A 22,029-nucleotide genomic window follows, 5' to 3' on the forward strand; every position below is an offset into this window, starting at 1 on the left:
TATTTTAAGTTACAATCTTTGTTAGATAGGTGGTACACATGACACTAATCTATGCTTGACTTTTTATGTCAGCTTGGAAGTGAATAATACCACTATAGTTGTTACCAGATCATTATTCAATTTTTTTGCATCTACTTAAACCAAGAGCAATTAAGTTATGCTATATAATCCTTTCTGTATATAATACTTCAAAATATATTGTCAAATGTTATGCTTTCATGCCAAAATGTCCATTTAATAATTATTACTTGTCAAATATAATTGTGGTCGTCATCTACTTTAGTGTTCTTAAATATGAAACCTTATGTTCTTCATTATTTTTTTCTCCTTGTGATGATGCCAATTGCATTAAAGGTTGGCAACATCTACATTATCTTGCCATTACTTTTGATTAAGATAATATATATTAAGCTGTGATTAAGTTAACATAGTATCATTGCTATAGCATCATGTTTTACTGGTGTCCTGTTTTGATCTATAGTTTACTACCAACATGGTTTTTTTAATTAATCTAGAGATGTTTTTGTATACTTAGCATCATTTTTTTAATATCCTATTTTTGATAATAGAATGTCATGGAGTCTCATCGTGGACCTTGTCCCTGCACTATGGAGGTAAGTGGAGGAGTGAAGATGAGATGGTGTATGAGGGTGGTCAAGTTGTGAAGGTTGAATCAGTAGATATTGACTACTTATCTTATTTCAGCTTGTGGGATTATTTTGGGAAAGAACAGAGCATCCTGATATTCAATCCAACCTGTTCCTAGCCAAGATAGTAACATTCAATCCAACCTGTTCCTAGCCAAGATAGTTGGGAAAGAACAGAGCATCCTGATATTCATCCATGGACTGTGAAGAAGCCCCCTGGTAGGCCTAGAAGAAAAAGAACGAAGAAACCAGATGAGCCAAAAAATCCTTACAAGGTTTCCAGGGCAGGTAAGAGTGTGGTGTGTGGCAATTGTCATCAAATTGGGCATAATATACAAGGATGTAAAGCATCTGTCACTGGAGAGAGTGCATGGCAAAAGAGAGTTAGAATTCAGAAAGCAAAGGCAAGTGGAACTTATGTTCCAAGCGAGGTATAATGTCTTTGCTATTTCTATTTCAAATTATATATATATATATATATATATTGTTAAATGCATATTTTGATGTGTGTTACATTGGATTGTAGAACCCACCAAATAAGGGAGGGAGACCAAGGAAGAGAAAAAACACAACAGAAGTATGTAACTCACATGTTGGTTTACAGGCTAATTCTACTGCGAGTACACAAGATGATGTAATTCATAGCCAAACAACCATTGAACAAGCTAGTTTGGCAAGAGTGTGTTTTACATTCATATCCACTGATTTTTTTTTTTTAACTATAAATTTGAATTAGACATACATATTGTGTGCTTGATTAATTTTGAATAATCTATTTGTAGTTGATTAATTTGTTTACTATATATGTTCATAGCAAGCTAGGAATGATGTGTCACTGCCAAGCAGAGTATCAACCTTGCAAGCACCTACCATCTCAAGTACACAAAAAGAGGGTCATTCAATCTTCAAATGAACCAAGGCTACCTATCCCACCATCAATTTTCAAAAAAACTTCAAAAAGGGCTAGCCAACTTGTTGATTTTTGCAAGTGAAGACAGAGATGCATCATCCAATTTCCAAAAAGAGAAGGACAATCTAAATCTTCACCATGTTTTTGTTGACGTTTTTTTGGGGATGCACTATGGAATGCATATTATGTAAATGACTTTGAAGGCATATTTTGTATTTGGGTTTCTCATGTAATATTGCGTGCATTTTGATTTGCAAAATATCATCTTATATTTTCATATGCATTTAGATGTGCATTACACTTCAGTCTCTAGTATTTTGTAAGTAAATACTATGTAGTTATATATTTTGTGTTTATTAAATTGGGTATTCTGTGTTTTGTAAATAATTGGTTTATAATTATGCATTTTCTACTCCTCATTGGAACTCTGTGGTTATTATGCATGTATTTTGTATTTATCATTGGTAATTCATATTTTATAAATTAATTTTTTGTATGCTATAAATGATTAGTTTACATGTTAGATGAAATCACTAAGATACCTATAATTTTTCCATTTTTTCAAAAAACACATGTCATAAATTTTTTTAAAAAAAAAACCTCTGGCCTTATTTTGCAAACTTTGGAAACCATAGGGTTTTTTTTGCCCTTCAAAAACTTGTCTTTACGCCATGTCACCGGACCATTACTTGAATTGACGAATTTGCCCTTGTCAAGTCAGCACGAGTTCACGGCCGTTACGATTTTTCCTTTTTTTGTAAATCTGGGAAACCACATGTTATGGAATCGGAAAAAAAAAATCACATGCCTCATTTTGCAAAAGTGGAAAACCACGTGGGTTTTTTTTGTACTTTTCCCTTTTTTTAATAAAAAGGTTATTTTTGTATTTTATGATAAAAATTTATTATTTTATTTCATTTTTATTTGTTTGTTTCCTTTTACTTGGGTTAGAAAAATACAAGATCGTCCATGTCGTGTTTAACATGTTTTTTTTAAAAAAAAAATAGATAAACTATAATTTTATTAATAAAGAAGAAAAGGGAACACGATAAGCACACAAAGTAGAACAAACAAAACAAAGGAAGAAAAAGAAACAGACTGAAGCTCTCACCAGCGATGAGGCACTCTAAGCAAGGGAAAGAGAAGGAAAAGGAGGAAAAGAGAGAGGAGACAAGAGAATGGCTGAGCCAGCGAAGATAATCATCTGAAATCACAGGCCTGCCCAAGCTACTAGAAGGAGCCGACTACTCCAACATGTTCCATATTCCTAAAATTGCAAACACTTATCCATCGAATATTTATTCATAATATACAAAGTCGAAGTTTACTTATAAATATAGTGCATAATGACAAGTAAAACTTGACATTAAGTTACTAATACATATATATATAATCAAGTTTTAAATAAGATATTTATTGGTCTTGCCATAAGGATTAGTGGTGATTTTTTATGAAGAACAAGACCAAATGTTTATGTCATGTCGATATCTTCATAACTCAACCAAGAAGGCAGTTCCAAGTTAAAATGATACAAGATATTAGCAAGTGCAATCTCTATGGCAGCCACACCAAACTGTATTCCTGGACAAATTCTCCTACCAGCACCAAAAGGAATGAATTCAAAGTGTTGGCCTTTAAAATTGATAGCATTTTCTTCAAATCTCTCTGGCATAAAGACTTCAGGATTTTCCCATAATTTTGGATCCCTTGCCATTACCCATGCATTTACAAAAATTCTTGTGTTCTTGGGGATATCATAACCAAATAATGTGCAATCTTGTCTACTTTCTCGAGGGAGTAGAAGTGGAATAATACAGTGCAAGCGCAAAGTCTCGTTGATGATTAATTTGAGATATTGGACATGCTGAAGATCGATTTCATCTACTTTTCCTTTATTTCCCACAACGCTTCGAACTTCATCTTGTGCTTTTTTCATTATTGATGGATGTCTCATAAGTTCTGTCATTGCCCATTCTAGAGTTGCAGCAGATGTGTCTGTTCCACCGAGAAACATGTTCTATAAATAGTAAAAAAATATATTAGTTACAATAAAGCATGCTTTGTATTAGTCCCTACATTTTTTACCAACCTCAAACTGCAGTTTGCATTTGATTAATTAATCATTAATTATAACCAATCCTAGTAAAATCCATTTTCGCTTAATTAAACAAATTTAGTTGAAGTTCAAGCTCAATGTTAAATATTAGTGCTTTAACAACTCTAAAATTAGTGAACAAGTGTGACTTACCAAGAGAACTCCTTTGATTTGATCTCTGGTAAGAGAGTAGCCAAGATTAGTGGAATCCTTCTGTAACTTGAGCAGCACATCAACGAAGTCTTCTTCTTCTTTATCATCACGTCCTTTATCATTCATCAAACTCAAAGAGTGCTCCTCAATCTCTCTCTCAAAAAACTCATTCATTCTCTTGAAGTTCCTATCAAGCTTTCCTTGAAGACCAGTGACCACACTCAACCACTTGAAAGAAGGAAAGAAATCTGCCAGAAAGAATCCTCCCATCAACTCAATAATCTCCAAAACAAGATCATGGTGCTCACTTCTATTGCACTCTCCATCATTAGAGAACCTCTTTCCAAACACTTCTCTACATATTATGTTATTCGACATACAAAGAAACATCTCACTTAGATTCACTGGTTCTTGAGAGCAAGAACGTCTTATACTTTGGATCAAGACATGGACTTCTTCTTCTCTGACACTCCTAAAGTGTTGCACTCTCTTCATGCTAAGGATCTCCAGTGTTCCAAGTCTCTTGAGTTGCCTCCAATGCTCACCATACTTGGAAAAGGCCATATCCGATCCATTGTAAGAGAATTTCATCAAGACAGGTGTGGCAGGTCTGCTACAAAAGGCAAGATCATGAGTTATCATGACCTCAGAAGCAACCTCAGGAGATGACACAATGATAGCAGGGATTTGGCCTAGCTGGAGGTGCATGAGAGGGCCATGTTTCTCTGCAAGGCGGCGGAGGGATCGGTGAGGTAGCTCGCCAAGCTGGTGAAGGTTTCCAATCACCGGGAGTCTCTGTGGACCTGGAGGGAGCTTCCTTCTCCTTCTTCTTGATCTCAAGTTGAAGTTGAAGACTAGAAGAGCTAGGAGAAGAGTTACTATTGAGACTAGTACAATGATCACAAAGGATTGATAGTCTAATATCCCATCCATTATCTCTTACAAAGTGTTATGCAAATGTTGTATGTCATAAGACATATATAGCTCTACATTGCTATTTGTAATGTTATGTGTGGGCCTTTTCAACTGAAGATCCAACTTGTGTGTCTTGTCCTTCTTACTGAACCCAAGCCCAAATTTGGATGTAAATTACTTTCAATTTAGTTTGGATTAGATTTTGATATTTTGCTCCTATAATTTTAATTAGATTTGAATTGTTTTTTATGTAGTTTGTAATTTTAAATCATCTCAATTAAAACAAAAATTTCCACAAATTCATTGACGGTATTTGTTGAGGTTTAATTTGGTATCTAGTTTTTTTTAAGGAACAATGTGGACAAGCTACGACGCTCACATAAATAGAACTGTAAAAGGGGCGGGGATTCACTAGGATGTATTTTCCGGTCCCAACCCTGACTTACTAAATCCATCCCTGACCCAATCACTAGGTTGAAGAAAAAAAAAATTTCCCGTCCTCGTGGGGATTATCGGGTTTGGAGATTCCCCATCTTCAATTTTTTTATTTATTTATTAAATACATCAAATATATTATTCTTTAATAATATATATTTTTATTTAATATAAATATTTTTTTAATATTATATATAATATTAAAATTATAAATTCTAGAATGGGAGAGGGGCGGAGAAAGATTCCCCATGTCCGATGGGGATTCATATCCCCGCCCCGCACCGGCCCGTCTATTGGTTGGTCCAGGATAAATTTACAACCTTACACACAAATTGATATCTTGTTAATTTCCTGCTAAGATGCATGACTAAACAAGACTTAGCTCATTAGGACATGAATTCTATCTAATGAACTAAATGATTATAATGAAAACTTTAAAGACTTTCAAGTAATTTACTCTAAAATATATTATTTTATTAAAATTAAAAATTTTAGGAACTTTTTATAAAAAGAAAAAAAAACATCTTCATCACCTTCTTCTCACCTATCCATGGATACATCTACGGTTCAAAAACGTCTAATTCTCAATAAAATTCAAAAACATCATCCTTCCGTGTTACTTATCAAGCATAAAGTTCCGCCCTCACTCACTCAGATTATCTTATTCAAAGAAAACTCTCTCAAATGTAAATTTAGTTTTATAAAAGAAAAATTTCATAATTTTTTTCCAAACCTTTCAATTCTATAAAAAAACAAAAGAACAAAAAACTTTCCAACTTTTTTATAATTGTACTCCTGTATATATACCTGTTAGAGAAGTAGGATCTGTCAGAGTTCGGTGACCAGAAAGATACAGTATTTGAAAGAAGAAAAAAAAACTTAGAAGAACAACATGAGCACTAGTTTTGAGAATAGATTTTTCGGCTCATCTCCTACTGGCCAGCCCACACTCCATTAAGTAGCAAATAAATAAAAAGGTACAACATCATTATACTAGAGTTCCAAGACACCCAAAAACTTTTTACCTTAACCTAGTACAATAAATTAACCCTAGGATGCATGATGAGACATAAAGGAGATCTTGTCCCCATTCACCAATTGGTTGACATAACGACAACAAGAATATAAAAATGTAATCAGGCTGAGTGAAGATTCCTGGCTTCCATTGGCTCTTGGTTCTGGTCAACAAAGTCGCACCCTCTCTTCTTCATAGTTGACAAGTCAACACCATCTTCAACTGACATTTTCAAGCATTTCTCAACACTCTCCCTTGCTTGAAAATCTTCAACACCCAACAACATTCTCAGATAGTTATGTTTCTTCACTGTCATAGCCTTGGTGAGAATGTCGGCCTTCTGTTCATCGGATTTACAGTACCTCAGTGTTAATGATCCGTCGGCCACCAAGTTGTGAATAAAATGGAAACGAATGTCAATGTGTTTGGTTCTTAGTGATTTCAACTGCTGATCGATTATCACACCATATTTCAACAGGACCATCTTGTTTCATTCCACAATCTTCCATCAACCTCTTCAACCATATTCCTTGGAAAGTTGCTGCAGTAGCAGCTATATACTCGGCCTCGGTTGTTGAAAGTGCAGTGACATCTTCCTTCTTGGAGCCCCAAGAGATTGCTGCAGAACCCAGATCAAAAACCATACCAGATGTGATGTGCCTATCATCAATCAAGCCTGCTTAGTCGCTGTCAGTATAACCTCTCAGTTTGTAGTCCTCTGATTCAGTGTATCTCAACCCATAAGCACACGTTCCAGCAATATATCTCAGTAAATGTTTAGCCGCACCAAGGTGGCTTTTAGCTGGCTTGCTAATGAATCTTGACAACATACTAACAGTGAATGCAATGTCTGGGCGTGTGTGGGTCAAGTAGAGAAGTCGACCAATCAAACTTCTGTAACTTCTCAGCTCTACAGAATTAGAATCACCCCCAAGTTGCAACCTTTCACTACAATTCATTGGTGTGCAGACATGTTTACAATGCTGCATGTTTGACAACTTTAGAGTTTCCTCAGCATATCTTCTTTGTGACACAAACACACTTCCTTCAGTTTGCTTCACCTCCAAGCCCAGAAAGTGGCTCAAAAGACCCAAATCAGTCATTTCGAATGCATTCTTCATCTCTTGCTTGAATTCCTCTATCATGACTTGTGAGGAACTTAAATATACAATGTCATCCACATATATACACACCAATAACAGTTGATCATCACCATTAACCCATTTGTATAGTGTGTGCTCATTCACACTTCTCACGAACCCATTTCTTTGTAAATATCCATCAATCTTCGTGTACCAGGCCCTGGGGGCTTGCTTGAGCCCATACAATGCCTTTTTGAGCTTGAGAACCTTCATCTCTTCACCTTTCATCTCACAACCAAGAGGTTGCTCAACATAAACTTCCTCTAATATTTCTCCATTTAGGAAAGCAGATTTGATGTCGAATTGGTACACCGGCCACCTCCTCTGTATAGCTAACACAAGAAGAAACCTCATTACTTCCATTCTCGTGACTGGAGCATAGATCTCATTGTAATCAATACCAGCTTCTTGAGTGTACCCCTTCACCACCAATCGAGCTTTATGCCTTTGTATCGTCCCATCTGAATGATACTTCATCTTGCAAACCCATTTTAGCTGCATAACCTTCTTATCAAATGGAAGATCCACCAATTCCCAGGTGTCATTTCGATTAATAGCATCCAGCTCTTCTCTCATGGCATCCCTCCAAACTTTCTTTTTGACTGCATCTTCATACGAGAAAGGATCTACAACATTTAGAGCAAATGTGCAGCTCTCATAGATCTCCTTCAATGATTTAATCTTCTATGCAGGCGATTCTTCACCTGAGGAGGACTTACCACCACTGCCTTCCCTCATAGTTTCTCCAGCTTGAGATGAATCATCTATTACTGAGGACTCCAACCCTTTATTAGTTTTATCAGATGACCCGTCAAGATCTTCTGATGCATCTTCATACACGATCAGTGGAGAAGCTTCAGCATTTCCTCTCCAGTTCCAATTCCAACCCAGAGCTTCACTGAATGTTACATCCCTACTCCCTACTTACAATTACCTTCGAAGTAACAGGATTAAATAATCGGTATGCCTTGGAATTAAGGCAATACCCAATAAAAATACACTTAACAGACTTTGTATCAAGCTTTTGTCTATTATCCGAAGGAATTAATGAGTATGCAATGCATCCAAATACCCGTAAATGACTCACCTTGGGATTGTATCCATGCCAGGCTTCATAGGGAGTTATGATCTTCAAGGCACTGGTTGGGATAATGTTGATAATATGCACTGCTGCATTCACAGCTTCTCCCCAAAAAGTGTTTGGCAACCCTCTCTCCTTCATCATTGATCTAGCCATATCCATGATGGTTCGATTCTTCCTTTCCAAGACCCCATTCTGTTGAGGCAAATATGGAGCAGTGATCTGCTTTATAATGCCTTGCTTCTCACATAATGAGTTAAGCTCATTGCTTGTGAATTCACCCCCTCTATCGGTGCGCAATACTTTGATTTTGAACTCAGACTGATTTTCCACCATCTGTTTGAGTTTTTGAAAAATTTCACAAGCTTCTAATTTGTGTTTCAAACAGTATATCCAACACATGCGTGTATGGTCATCTACAAACAACAAATAGTATCTGCTTCCTCCCAAAGAGATAGTTTGCATGGGTCCACAGATATCCGCATGAATTAGCTGCAGGGGATGTTGAGCATTTCCAGAAATTTTAGATTGAAATGGCTTCCTTACTTGTTTCTCCATCACACATGTCTCACAATGATACTGTTTGATGATATTAGGCAAACCAGTCACCATTTCATTACTCTTTATGCTCCTTAATTATTCAAAATTTAGATGGCCGAGCCGCAAGTGCCATAGATGGGCATTCTCCTTCACATTCATTGCCACATTTACTCTCTCAACCCAGGAGATATCAAGAGGAAACATGGTATTCTTAGTTTTAGATATGCTCACCAGCTCAGCCCCAGTCTTTTTATCCCGAATTACACATTAATTCTCAACAAATGTCACGGAATATCCACAGGCCAGCAGCTTCCCAACACTCAGAAGGTTGTGCGCTAGTCCTGGGGCATATTAAACATCATATAGAAGATTAGTTCTTCCTTTTGAGGCTGTAAGAGATACCGTTCCCTTTCCTTGGACTTGTATCTCCTTGTCATCTCCCAATCTCACATTAATTCTTTGAGTTTCATCAAAATTACTGAACAGCTCCCTGGTGCCAGTCATGTGATTAGAGGAGCCACTGTCAACTATCCACATGGTTGCATTTCCTTTTTCATCTTCATATTGAGCCATAAATAGATTGCTCACATCCTTCTCCTCAGCAACCATTGTTGACTCTTTCTCGCCATTTCTATCTTTGTACCAGCAATCTATCTTCATATGCCCAAATTTCTTGCATATGTGACACTGCATATTACCTCTATAACTTCTTTGGTCTCCTTGTTGCTGTCTATTCTCTGTTGATCGACCTCTTCCTCTTCCTCGAAATCTCCCATGAGAGTAACCTCTTCCACGACCTCTGGAGACACATTTCTCCTTATCTCTGACTCCCACTACTTCACCTTTGACATGGAAAGCCTTCTCTTCTTTCCCAACTTGATCATCGGCCTGTCTTACCAGCCTAGCTTCGTGAGCGATTAGAGATCCACTCACATCCTCCATGGTGAGCTTCGTGAGGTCCTTGGACTCTTCAATGGCAGTGACCACATGGTTGAACTTGGGTCCTAAGCTTCTTAACAGCTTCCCAACAACCATAGCTTCTAAGATAGTATCTCCCAAGCTCTTCATCTGGTTTCCAAGGTCCACAACCCTTGTGATATAATTTTGAACTGTTTCTGTGTTTTTAATCCTGAGATTCTCAAAGTCTTGCCTCAGTGCTTGAAGCTTGACCGCCACTACCTTGGGATTGCCATGAACCACCTTCTTCAAAGTAACCTATACCTCATTTGCTGTGTTTGTAGAGGCAATTCGCGCAAGCATGGGCCGAGAAAGGTGATAAGTGCTTGAGTAGACATATTTTTATATATGTTTTACATGCATTGAGCATCATTTTTACCATGGTTTATGTCTCATATTATGTATTTGGTATTTTTTATGCATATAGGTTGTGAATGCCTTGAAGAGTAAAAAGGAAGCAAAGATAGGCTATAAAGACACAATGTTAGGAGTTCTTGTTCAATTCAAGGACCAGGACACGAGAGGAGTTCATAAACGTAGAGATGTGTGCCAACTTCCAAGAAGATTCAAGTCAATTCACTAGTTGGAAGGGCACAAAAGCAGCCACATCTTCATGTTCCTTCTCTTTGTGAAGATTGCACGACCTCTCAAAGATACGTCGATGAAGAAAAGTTTTATAGCCTACCACATGGACGTGTGCCCGGATATGTGGCCTCAAGAGAATAGTGTTTGGATCGCCTTTTTTGTGAAAAGTACTGTAGCAAAACACCGTACCAATTTTACTGGACCAGTACTGTAGTAAATTACTGTTCACACGCCCGCGTGGAAATTCCTGCAGCCCACGCGGGTGCGTGGAAAATCCACATGGGCGTGTGGGGGCACGTGACAGACGCGGTCTAAGGCCTATAAATAGCCGTTTTGCCCTATTCTATCTCATCATTTGTGCGGCTCTTGAGGGGTGAGACGGCTAGGGTTTGGAGAGTAGGTCTTTGAGGCTTTGGAAGTGCTTCGTCATCAACTTTGATCGATTTCTCCTCCGTTATAGCATCAAGGAAGCCACAAGTGAACCTAGCTTCCGAATGGGTCCTTCAAGACGTCGAAGCTCTCCATCAAGGCCATCAGTTCATACATAATGGGGTTTATTTCTATGGTTTTAATGTACTTTCATTCATTGATGGTGTGTTTTGTATGTTGCTCCATGGAGAGCTAAAACCCTATATGGTATTTAGGCTTGTGAACCCTAGGATTCTCATCTTTTGTGGATTTGCTTAGTGTTTCTATTTAATCCGAGTTTGATTAAATTTTAATCTTGATTGTCTAATGCTTTCTTGCCTTATTGATCTTTTGGTTATTTGGTTTGCATGATTTGTTACTTTGGTGAGAGAGAGGTCTTCATTAGGGTTAGAATCTCAAGATTGAAGAGGGTTGAGAGGGTGAGTCATGAGATAGTGAGCATCCCTTTTCCCCTCCGATTGGTGTATTTTATCTCCGTTCCCTAAGCTCTATGCAACCATATTTGGTGTGAGGAGTAAGATTGAGAGATTTCTCCGCCGGGACCTTGTAAGGGGTTAAGATCCTTCACCGGGAATTAGGGTTGGATCAATCTTTAGGAATCAGATACACCTCTTGGAATCCCTAGAGTGCTTTGCCGTCATATGTGGTGTGAGGTGTTGAGATTGAGCGATTTCTCCATCGGGACCTCGTAACTGACTAGTATCAGTGATCTGGAGGCCGGATCCGATTATTTTTGGATTTCCATGACTTAACTTACTCATCATAGAAACACTTTGCTTATCCGGTACCTAATACCTGAATCCTAGGGGAGCATTGCCCGAATACCCCACTTTTACTGATTAAGATCTCCATCCATTTCACCCTTGCATATTCATCTCCGGTATTCATTTCTTCGCACATTAGATCACCACACCTTTCCATTTATCATTAGGCTAGAAAGCAGAGAAGAAGTTAGTACTAGTAGCCCTATTCCCTGTGGATTTGACTACCCGACTCACCGGGTATTTTTTTACTTTGACAGCCATGCACTTGCGGTTCACAAGCATATTCGGATGTGTCAAAAGGGTTTGTTGTATGAAGAACAACACCTTGGCATCCTTCTTCTTGTTCTCCCTCACCTTAGCTTCATCTTCTTTCTCCGAGAAGCCTTTCTCCACAAGCTCCCAGAGATCCTGTGATCTAAACAGGGTCTTCACATGAGACACCAAAGATCATAGTCTTCACCATCAAAAATGGGTACAGCTGGTCCCAAAACTCCTGTAGATTGGTTACTGCTTGATGCCATTGCTATAACAAGTGCTAGCTCTGATACCACTGTTAGAGAAGTAGAATCTGTCAAAGTTGGGTGACCAGAAAGATACAGTATTTGAAAGAAGAAGAGAAAACTTAGAAGAACAACATGAGCACTAGTTTTGAGAATAGAGTTTTCGGCTCATCTCCTATTGGCTAGCCCACACTCCATTAAGTAGCAAATAAATAAAAAGGTACAACATCATTATACTAGAGTTCCAAGACACCCAAAAAAAAAAAAAAACTTTTGCCTTAACCTAGTACAATAAATTAAACCTAGGATGCATGATGAGACATAAAGTAGATCTTGTCCCCATTCACCAATTGATTGACATAATGACAAGGAGAATATAAAAATGCAATCAGGCTGAGTGGAGATTCCAGGCTTCCATTGCCTCTTGGCTGTGGTCAACAAAGTCGCACCCTCTCTTCTTCATAGTTGACAAGTCAACACCATCTTCAACTGACATTTTCAAGCATTCTCAACACCTCCCCAAATTAAAAAGATTGAAGTATTTTTTTTAACATAATTAGCACTAAAAACATTTTGTAAAATCTGTGATTAAAAAAACTAGCATACAATGAAAATGAAGGAAATGCCTCTTACGACGGTGGAGATATGCTCCCGCGTTGGTGTAGGATGGAGGGAGGGTGAACAAAGTTTGGAAGTTGACTAGGTGGCAAGGTTCATAATGGTAGTGGATTCCAGCTCCCGCCATATAGACACAAGCGATGGAGACTGCGTCTGTCCGCCTTGATGTGATGTTCCCTGGCCAGTTGAGGTTTTCTCCCGGCATGGCGGAAGGTGCCGCCAGTCACCATTATCAAGGAGGTCGCTACACATTAGATCATCAGGATAGACCATTGGTCGCAATGGGACTCATATGGGTGGTAGTGGCACAGGCGGACAAAGACTGCTTAGGTACAAGCATGTCGATCATCCAAGTGTTGAAGGGAACGTTTCATTGTGTGCGCAAAAAAACGTGATTTCCAATTCCATGCTTGGATTGTGTCACGTGATGAAATGAGGTCCAATTCTATCTCTAAGGAAGATGTGGAGCCTATTAGTTGGTTGGATTAGCTCTTGAACCCATCACTTCGGAAACACATGTAAAGCTGGGGAAGCATGAGGGAGTTGGGGGCCATATGCCAGCAGAAATTTCAAGATTTTGGATGCGGATTGTCACCAACTTGAGCCCAATCACGTGGAGAAACACCCACTTAATTTGGTGGGACCCGCTCATCATACAAGGGATGAGAAGCAAAAAAGCAATGGTGGGATCCACTCCTCTTGCAAGGATTGAGATGCAAAAAGAGGAGGCGACCAAATGGAGTTTGTTGGCTAGGTTTTACAAAGAGAGTTTTCCATTCTCAAGGAGGCATGTGCAGATGGGCCAAAACCTCAGCCCATTACCCCATCAAAAGCAGCACAGGGATATAAATATAGGGATGGACATCCCTACTGAAGCACTTGGACCTTTAAAGCCCAAAGCTACGGAGGACAATCTGACTGTCCCTCGAAAGGCTGATTTCATGGAGATGGCCTCATGTAACACTGTTAGATTTTTCACATGTGGATTTTTGTAATGGGAACCAAGCTATAACTTTTCCACCTCCTCAAGGGCTGAATTGGCTCTTTGTTTCCGGATTGTGGTCTCTAGTGCCAAATCAATTCAAACCCCTGACAAGCGAGTCTTGTCAGGGGGGTACTTCTGATTGAGCTCCCATTGGAGCTTCTTTGGGCCTTGGAGGCCTCTTTGTGGGTGTTTTTGTAGTTGTTGGTATACCACATCTAGTGATCCTATGTTCTCATTTTTGTTGTACTTTTAACAGCTCTGGGTAGCGGTGATGTACTGCCTATTTCATATTTTATCGAAATGGTTTATCCATCTTTTTCATAGCATAACATGCATGTCGGAATGTAATTTCATAACATTGCCTTAGTTAAATCATCATCAATGTTGTCAAACTCAAACCAACCCCGGCGGTTCAACCGGAAAAACCGAGAACCAGTCATGAGGCCTGTCTTGCTATACCCTCTGACTCGGCTTGGAAGCAACCCAGCCAAAAACTGGGTGACCCAGCCCATTTACTCAAGAACTGTTGACCGCTGATTTACTCGGATCAAAAAAATAAATTTTTTAAAACAAAAAGAGAGTGTCGTTGAGGAGATCAGGATATGAGGAAAAAAGATGAGGTTGCGCCGACGGAGCGAGGGAGCAGTTGCCTGGCTGAGAGGGAAAGACGAGAAAGAGAAGAGTGTGTGTGTGGCATGTGATTTTTTTTTTCTTTTTCTGTGAGTCCCGATGGAAGGCTACGGTGAGATGAGAATCATTAAGGTTTTTTAATATTTTATATTTTTTAAAAATCAAGGATGGATTGATGATACATAAAATTAAAATTTTAAATATTACATTTGATTTTATTTAAGATATTTTAAAAAAATATAATTAAAAATTAAATATTATATTTAATTATTTATGATTTTTAATTATTAAAATATAGGTTATATTATTTTTATCATTATTAATTATTATATATATTTTTAAATATTTTATTATTGATCCTGGTTTAAGCCCGATTCAAACAGATCGAACCCATCGACCCTTGACCCCTAGATTTGGTCGGATCAATCCCTGAACCAGGTCTGACTATCTTAATCATCATAGGTTAGGATAGAACTAGTTTCGAGCTAATTTGACCTAGCCCACCCGGGCCACCCCATGATAGGCTGTGAGCTTGGCATAGCCCACTCCATGCCCATTTTGGCCGGTAGTTCATACCCGTATTTATTTATTTAATTTAAATTCACTGCATTACTTCAAATCATCCGCTAATGATGAAGAAATATATGGAGGGGAGTAACTCCAAATATGAGGACCTCATATACAATATTCCTCCTTAACAAGTAAATGAACTGCAATATTCATATATCGATCATTTACATAATCAACTCGAACATTAGAAAGAGTTTTTGATAAAAAACATTAGAAAGAGTTGCTAACAATGATTTATAATTAGTAACTAATGAATCAAAACTACAAATACTGAAGAAAATAATTGTAATTGCTTTGACCACCACTAAACAATTCAATTCAACAACAGGCATGCCCATTCTTCTCTTTTTTAACCAACTAAATGCCTCTCTAATACTTATCACTTATACCATTGTGACTAAAATTACATATCCACCCAAGAAAAAAGCCATTCCAATTCCTCAAAACAACATTGGCTGATTCATAGTGAATATTACTGCATCCACATTGATTTTAGTCTAGTACCCTATATCTAATTTAATCCACTTGTCACCCCCGATTAAATACTGAATCCTCACATCTAGCACCAGCGTAAACCTTTCTCTAGCTATTAATTAAGCAACTCAAAGTTAACCCAATCACATGATCAATATTAGCTTTTTTATTTCTCCACACCACCGAAATTTGTCGATATTTAACCACATCATATTGATCCACTCATTGAATTTATTAATTCCTCCTAGAAAGAAACCAATTCTTGATCTCACCCAGACTTCCCTTATAAAAGTACAAGAAACTAGAGCATGCAACGTAGTCCTCTCTCGCATTCCACACATTGGACACATGGAATCATAGGAATATTTTTGTTGGGAAGGGCATACTTAATGGGAAGAATGCCATCAATAATCCTCGATAAGAGATTAAGCATTTTATGAGGAGCTTTCACACTCCATAGAGCCCTCCAAACAGCTTCAAGTTGAGCTACACTTCCTGATTGATCTGTTGGTGCAATACTCAGGTAGTGATCAGGGTTGGATGAAAGTGTTTGTTGAAATGTCAGGGGAGATAGAGATAATAGAGAAACAAAGAGACCATGTGATTGGCAGAGACACGGGTTGAATAAAAAGACTTAGTCAAAGATATTCATTCCACCAATGAGCAACTGCTCTTTTACAAAATATATATAAACTAAACAGCATAAAACACATCTCCTGTTGGCTCATACATGCTCCCATGCTTCTATTGGCCATACTTAACCTTAAAAACCATGCCCATTGGTTGGGCTTAGAAATATGGGTAGAATTAATGCAGCCCATTGCAAAACTCCTCAGTTGATTGACTAAGCATACACAGTACGCAGCACCCCTTGTGTACGTGAACAGCACCAAGTGCTCCATGCCTTCATGCCAACCTCCACACTGCGCACCACCCCTTGCTGCCACTTTAGCTGGTGCGCCATGGGTTCAATCACATCCCAACATGATCTATCCTTTGTAAAAGATCATATTTAAGCATCTCTATTCCATAACCAATCCCTAACTCTAGCAACACCCCAACCTCCCTCCTTTGCCAACATTTAATCATGTGAACACAAATCTTTAACACCATCAACCAATGTGAAATAATCATAATATAAGGTTGGCTCGTCAAGTAGCCAAGGATCTTCCCAAATCATAATTAACCCAACTACGTACATACCATCCTCAATTCTCCATATATCAAGTTATCAACACCTCTTTTGTAATGGAATTTGAGAACTCTATATACTTCGAAACGCTCCAATTATAATAGCTTGGATTCTTACTTAACCCAATATGCAAAACATCCAATCATGAAATATGGGCCTCAGCTTTGTTTCCATTCATTTGTAAATACCTTTCAAGCTGGGATTCTTGGCCTCATTTCCATGCAAACCTTGAAAACCAGGAAGAGCTTGTTTATATTATTTGGTAGCCATCTAGTTCTCACTCTCCCTCTCTCTAGAAACCTCCAACAAAAAAAAGCTGAGATGGAGTCATTGAGCTGGCTTTATGCTCTCTCTATCCCTCCATAAAAGGTTGAAGCTTTTGGTCTCTTCATGACCACTCTAGTTTGCTTAGTATTTTTTGGCAAAACACAAGATCCTTCCGGAGCCACAAAGCATCTACTCACGCTGGTATCCTATCTCTTGATTAAAGCTTAAACATTGAGCAACATCCCTTCCCTTAGCTTGCTCCTAGACCCAATCATGCGTGACTCTTCACATGTCCGGAGTCCATGGTTCAGGAGCTCAAAGGAGACTCCTTTTGAGATTTATTTTGGCAATCGGTTGGGGGATGTGGCTGATGAGAAGTTGGAGTTTAACAAGATGTTCAATGATGGTATGGCTAGTGATTTGGTGCTTGTTGGTGATGTTGTCATGATGACTTGTAGGGACTTGTTTAAGGGGTTGAAGTCATTAGTTGAAGTTGGTGGAGAGACTGAAACTATGGCAAGAGCTATAACTCATGTTTTCCCCTGAGATTAAGTGCACTATTCTTGATCTACCTCATGAGATTAATACTGTGAAGGAAGACATTATTCTTATTGAGTATGTTGGTGGTGATATGTTTGCCTCTGTTCCTCTTGGTAATGCCACTCTCTTGATGGATAACTTCTAATGCCCCAACATATAGCATGTCAAAGCCATTCTTACGGACCCCTAGAAGTTTCTTTAGTGTCGACTGGAATCTTAGAAGTGAAGGATTCTCTTTTAAGTAAGTAATCCCCCGAGAACTCATGTTTTCATTATTTGAAGATTTTTTTTTGGGCAAAATTATTATCTATTATTTTATTATGGTATTCTTGCTTATTGTTATTAATTATAAAATTATCTATTGTCAAATAGGTATTTTCATGTATTTCTAATTTATAGCTTTAATTAGTTATAGAATTAGTAATTATGCTTTGGTATGTTATTTTTAAAAATGACTACTACTAATTTTGAAACGTTAATGCATCATATGTATTAGAATATTTGGTTGTAACTTGTAACTAGTTCATTATTTATCTATTTGTTCTTATACGATGGGGTTATGATCATATTTATGATATGGTGATAAGATCAAAGCTTTTGAGTTAATGTATAGTGGATGCTATTATGTTTTAAATGGTGTATGTTAATTTTTAATAATATTGAGTTGATATGCAGGTTTGATGGGCATATTATGAGAGTGTTAAATGGGCCGGCACGGCCCGGGCCCATGGCAGCCCGGGAACTGTGCGTGTCCGGGCCCATGGCAGCCCATGGCACGGCCCACAAATGGTGGAGGGTCGGCACAGCAGAAGACACGGCCCACTTTGGCCGGGCTCATGCCGTGCCTGTTAATATTTTTTTAATATAAAATATTAAAAATAAAAATATATGTAAAAAAATCAGAAAAATTAAAAAAAAAAATTGAAAATATAACAAACATTATCTAATAATATAAATATAAATTAAATTTTACTATAATTGAAAAACTATATTATCATTATCTATTTATCTTTGAAATCAAATCCTTCGGGCTTTTTTGAGTTTTAATCCATTTCCTAAATGACTAAATCCTTAGTTCAATGACTTCAATCAACACAAATATTCAAATAACCCAAGAACCATTCTCAATTTTCAGTAAAGAGGAAGTGAGGAACTATACAAGCAAAAGAAAATTAAAAAGGAAGAAAATCACATTAAAAAAAAAAAGAACTTGATCTCATAAAGATGAAGAGTTTACAGAATCAAGAGAGCATGAGATTTATTAATACAAATCTAAGAACACAAAATTGAGTAAAATCAATACCAATGGTCCAACGCGATGAATTAAACAAAATTCATACATAAACATTCCAATTCAGTCATTTAGAGTGTAAAGCCATGCCAACAAGGCAACAAGAAGAAGAAAAAACCATGGGGATGAACTCTAAATAAATCAAAGAAAAGCCATGCCAACAACAAGAAGAAAAAACAGCAGCAACAATGGAGCTCTGGCTCTTCATTCTCATCACCAACTCCTTCATCCCCACTCTCATCCTATTCCTGGCACCACAACCATGAAATCAACAACAAGAAGAAACTCCCACCTGGCCCTCTCCGGATCCTATTCCTGGCACCACAACCGCACGAGTTCTTCGCGAACATTCCCGCGATCGTGTCGTAGTCACGGTACCTGGCCATGAGCTCTGCCGGGAGTGCACGGTTCCGGTGCCACGCATCCACGAGCAAGTTCTTCCCGGAGATTCTCGTAGGCAAAACGTCAAACACCTTGGATGGGACATTGGCTATCTTTGATCTAGTATCCTTCGCCAGGATCGATGAGTACCAGAGCTCGCCGTCCGGTCATCATCACATCCTGAAATCCTGAAATCCAAGAAACCGATCAGATTGGAAGAGATCGAGAAGAAGAAGAAAAAGTAGAAACCTAAAAACTTATCGATAGAATACCGTGATGACATGATGGAACCGAAGAGATCGGAGAAGGAATCGTGGAAGCTTGCGAAGAAGGCTTCAAAGGCTTGCAATGGAGTCTTGCCGGAGAGGATAGGGAGCTCGTCGGCGGCGAATGAGAGGTATCCCTCGCGGCGGCGGCCAGATCGATTGGTCATGATGAAGAGATCAAGATCAGAGTCAGAAATGCATTTCAGATCAGCCATTCAGGAAGAGGGAAACGACGCTGCGGTTGAAACCAAGTGCGGCCGTGCGGGGAGGGCTGGGAGGCTTCCAAGGACCAAGGCTAACCCTAATGAGAAATGACTCAAATGAGAAATAGAGAAAGATATTAGATGCTTAAAGTCTTAAATTAGTTAAATATATATTTTATATTTAAATAAAAGTCTAAAAAATAAAAAATTGCAAATATAACAATTAATATCATTTGAATTTTGAAGTAAACTCAAAATACTTATCTTTTTTTTTTATTTGAACATTTGAAACAATAAAAAGGAATAAAGGATAAATCTTGGCATCTTGCAAGCTTGAGGCTCATCAATTTATTTCTTCTACGTTAGTATATATGCTTTCTCCGCCATCATCAGGGGTGAATTGTTCTATTTGCCCTTGCAATCTATCTTCAACATCTAGCCAATCCTTCAGACATATGCACATTTGCACTGTTTGATTATTCATGCTACTCCTCCTATCATCCAATACTCTTTTTCCTGCACTAAAACAAGACTCCAATGCTACTGTAGACATCGGTAGAGTTAACAGATCACGAGCCATGGCGGTAAGTACAGGATAACTATGCGTCGGTTGTTTCCACCATGCCAAAATATCAAACTTATCCATTTCTTCTGATGTAAGGAAATTATTAATATTATTATTTGAATAATGATTTATTTCATGAGACGTAGAAGAAGTACTAGTATTTGAAGAAGAAGAAGAAGCACCCATGGAAATTTTTTTTTAATTATATTTACAACATAAGTGGGGGATCTATTTTTGGTGCTTGAAGAGGAACTTTCAATAGATTGAGGCATATTGAAAGTCCTATCACCATATTTTCTATGATATTCATTATACATGTCATAAAATAAAGAACGATAATTTTCTTTCAAAAAAGATTGATCAAGACCCATATTATTATCATAAGAATCAATTATGCAAAAAGTGCCATCAATTTTAAAACGGGGGTCAAGAAACATAGCTAAAATAGGAAGTGGTTCAATTTTTCCAAAATATTTTTAAAATTTTTCCTCCATGGGAGCAATAATAGGAGCAAAAATAGGGTCTTCTCTATATTTTGCAAAAACCTCACTAATAAAAAATATTTGGTTGATAATAATAGATCAAGTGGAATAATAAACACTAACAAAATATTAGTTGAAGCATAAAAAATTTCCAAAAAATCCTTAATTAAATGGCTAACTTCCCAATCATAATTAGTGACATGATCTTTGGGAAATCTCTCATTAACAAACATAGAAATAATATCTCTATCATTATAAACACACTCCAACATTTCATATGTTGAATTCCACCTATGCTCAACATCAATGATATATCTTTTACATTTTCTCCCTCTTTCCGAACAATAAGCTTGAAAATCATGTCTTCGGGTTGAACCATTTCGAACATGCAAAATAGAATTTCGAACTTTTTTAATATGGGGCTCAATTATTTTTAAACCATCTTTAACACATAAATTTAAAACATGGCATATACAACGCACATGAAAAAAAGCCCCGGAAAATAAAGGCATTAAATTCATTTTTAAAATATCGACCGCATTGTTATTTGCCGAAGCATTATCCAAAGAAATTGAAATTATAGAACTCAAAATATTATACTCATTAATAGCCCGAGTTATATAACTTGTAATAACACTTGCGGTATGGCGGTGTTCTAATTTTAAAAAACTTAAAATACGCTTTTGCAAAACCCAATTATTATCAATATAGTGAGCGGTAACACAAAGATAATTTGTTCAAAATTGAGAAGACCAAAAATCCGAAGTAAGAGAAATTTTAAAAGAACAAGAAGATAATTCGGAAATTAATTTTTGTTTATAATCATAATAAATAATAAGACAATATTTTCTTATAGTATTTCTTGAAACTGATTTAAAATTAGGATTAAAACCTCGAATAAGCATTTTTATAAAAGCGGGATTTTCGGCAAGATAAAAAGATTGCTCATTTTGAACAATAAATTTTTCAACTTCTTTTCTTGCATTTTCATTATTAAAAATAAAATTTCCCATGCTTTAATCGGTAAAACTAATTTGCGTTTGGGTGGGATCGTGTGGCTTTGCGGCATGCTTGTCGGCATGTCTTTTTAAATGCCCCGTCCCCCCCAAAGTTGGGCAAGAAAAATCTTTTTTACATTTTTTGCAAACCGCCCGAGTGCCTTTGTTCGGAAAATCAACAGTATCATAAAATTGCCAAACCCCGGAAGTTTGTTTTCTAGAGCTTTGAGGGTTGTTACTTGATGGCCCAATATTTGGGGTCTCAATAACATGCTCAACATTATCATCCGGAGAATTGAACGGGGTATTTTCGTAAAAACCAAACGGAGAATTATCGGAGCGAAAGTTGGGAGAAGAACCGGCCATTATGTAAATTAAAAATTAAGAACAACGGATTAC

At 37.5% G+C, this 22,029-nt stretch overlaps 2 protein-coding genes and 1 long non-coding RNA gene across 4 annotated transcripts; 1 reads left to right on the forward strand and 2 right to left on the reverse strand.

The window, feature by feature from the left end:
• The first annotated feature begins 632 nt into the window (after positions 1-632).
• Positions 633-1,518, forward strand: LOC120250592. Its single transcript, XR_005533043.1, has 3 exons — positions 633-1,078; positions 1,174-1,326; positions 1,462-1,518. It is a non-coding gene; the product is annotated as an uncharacterized LOC120250592 (long non-coding RNA).
• A 1,510-nt stretch (positions 1,519-3,028) lies between these two features.
• On the reverse strand, positions 3,029-4,738 carry LOC120283979 (cytochrome P450 71A1-like). Its single transcript, XM_039290805.1, has 2 exons — positions 3,806-4,738; positions 3,029-3,574 (listed from the first exon to the last, which is right to left on the reverse strand). The coding sequence occupies exons 1-2, from the start codon at positions 4,736-4,738 to the stop codon at positions 3,029-3,031; spliced, it is 1,479 nt and encodes a 492-aa protein (XP_039146739.1).
• Positions 4,739-18,730: 13,992 nt separating this feature from the next.
• LOC120250178 (beta-amylase 2, chloroplastic-like) lies at positions 18,731-19,698 on the reverse strand. Of its 2 annotated transcripts, none has more exons than XM_039258964.1 (2): positions 19,389-19,698; positions 18,731-19,304 (listed from the first exon to the last, which is right to left on the reverse strand). In XM_039258964.1, exons 1-2 carry the CDS (start codon positions 19,595-19,597, stop codon positions 19,226-19,228), a joined length of 288 nt encoding a protein of 95 aa, XP_039114898.1. In that variant the 5' UTR covers positions 19,598-19,698; the 3' UTR covers positions 18,731-19,225. The 2 variants fall into 2 exon arrangements, with proteins under 2 accessions (XP_039114898.1, XP_039114899.1); XM_039258965.1 differs by having other exon boundaries at positions 18,731-19,312.
• Between the last annotated feature and the right edge of the window lie 2,331 nt (positions 19,699-22,029).

This window comes from Dioscorea cayenensis, chromosome 19 (genome assembly GCF_009730915.1).
Source record: "Dioscorea cayenensis subsp. rotundata cultivar TDr96_F1 chromosome 19, TDr96_F1_v2_PseudoChromosome.rev07_lg8_w22 25.fasta, whole genome shotgun sequence".
NCBI classification, from domain to species: domain Eukaryota; kingdom Viridiplantae; phylum Streptophyta; class Magnoliopsida; order Dioscoreales; family Dioscoreaceae; genus Dioscorea; species Dioscorea cayenensis.

What these genes read in the sequence shown, in the direction of transcription:
- LOC120283979 (XM_039290805.1), bottom strand. Translation starts at nt 4,738, where the DNA reads ATGGATGGGATATTAGACTATCAATCCTTTGTGATCATTGTACTAGTC. An exon ending in AAATCAAAGGAGTTCTCTTG is followed by an intron (nt 3,575 to 3,805) that starts GTAAGTCACACT and finishes TACTATTTATAG; the next exon opens with AACATGTTTCTCGGTGGAAC.
- LOC120250178 (XM_039258964.1), bottom strand. Translation starts at nt 19,597, where the DNA reads ATGGCTGATCTGAAATGCATTTCTGACTCTGATCTTGATCTCTTCATC. An exon ending in GGTTCCATCATGTCATCACG is followed by an intron (nt 19,305 to 19,388) that starts GTATTCTATCGA and finishes CTTGGATTTCAG; the next exon opens with GATTTCAGGATGTGATGATG.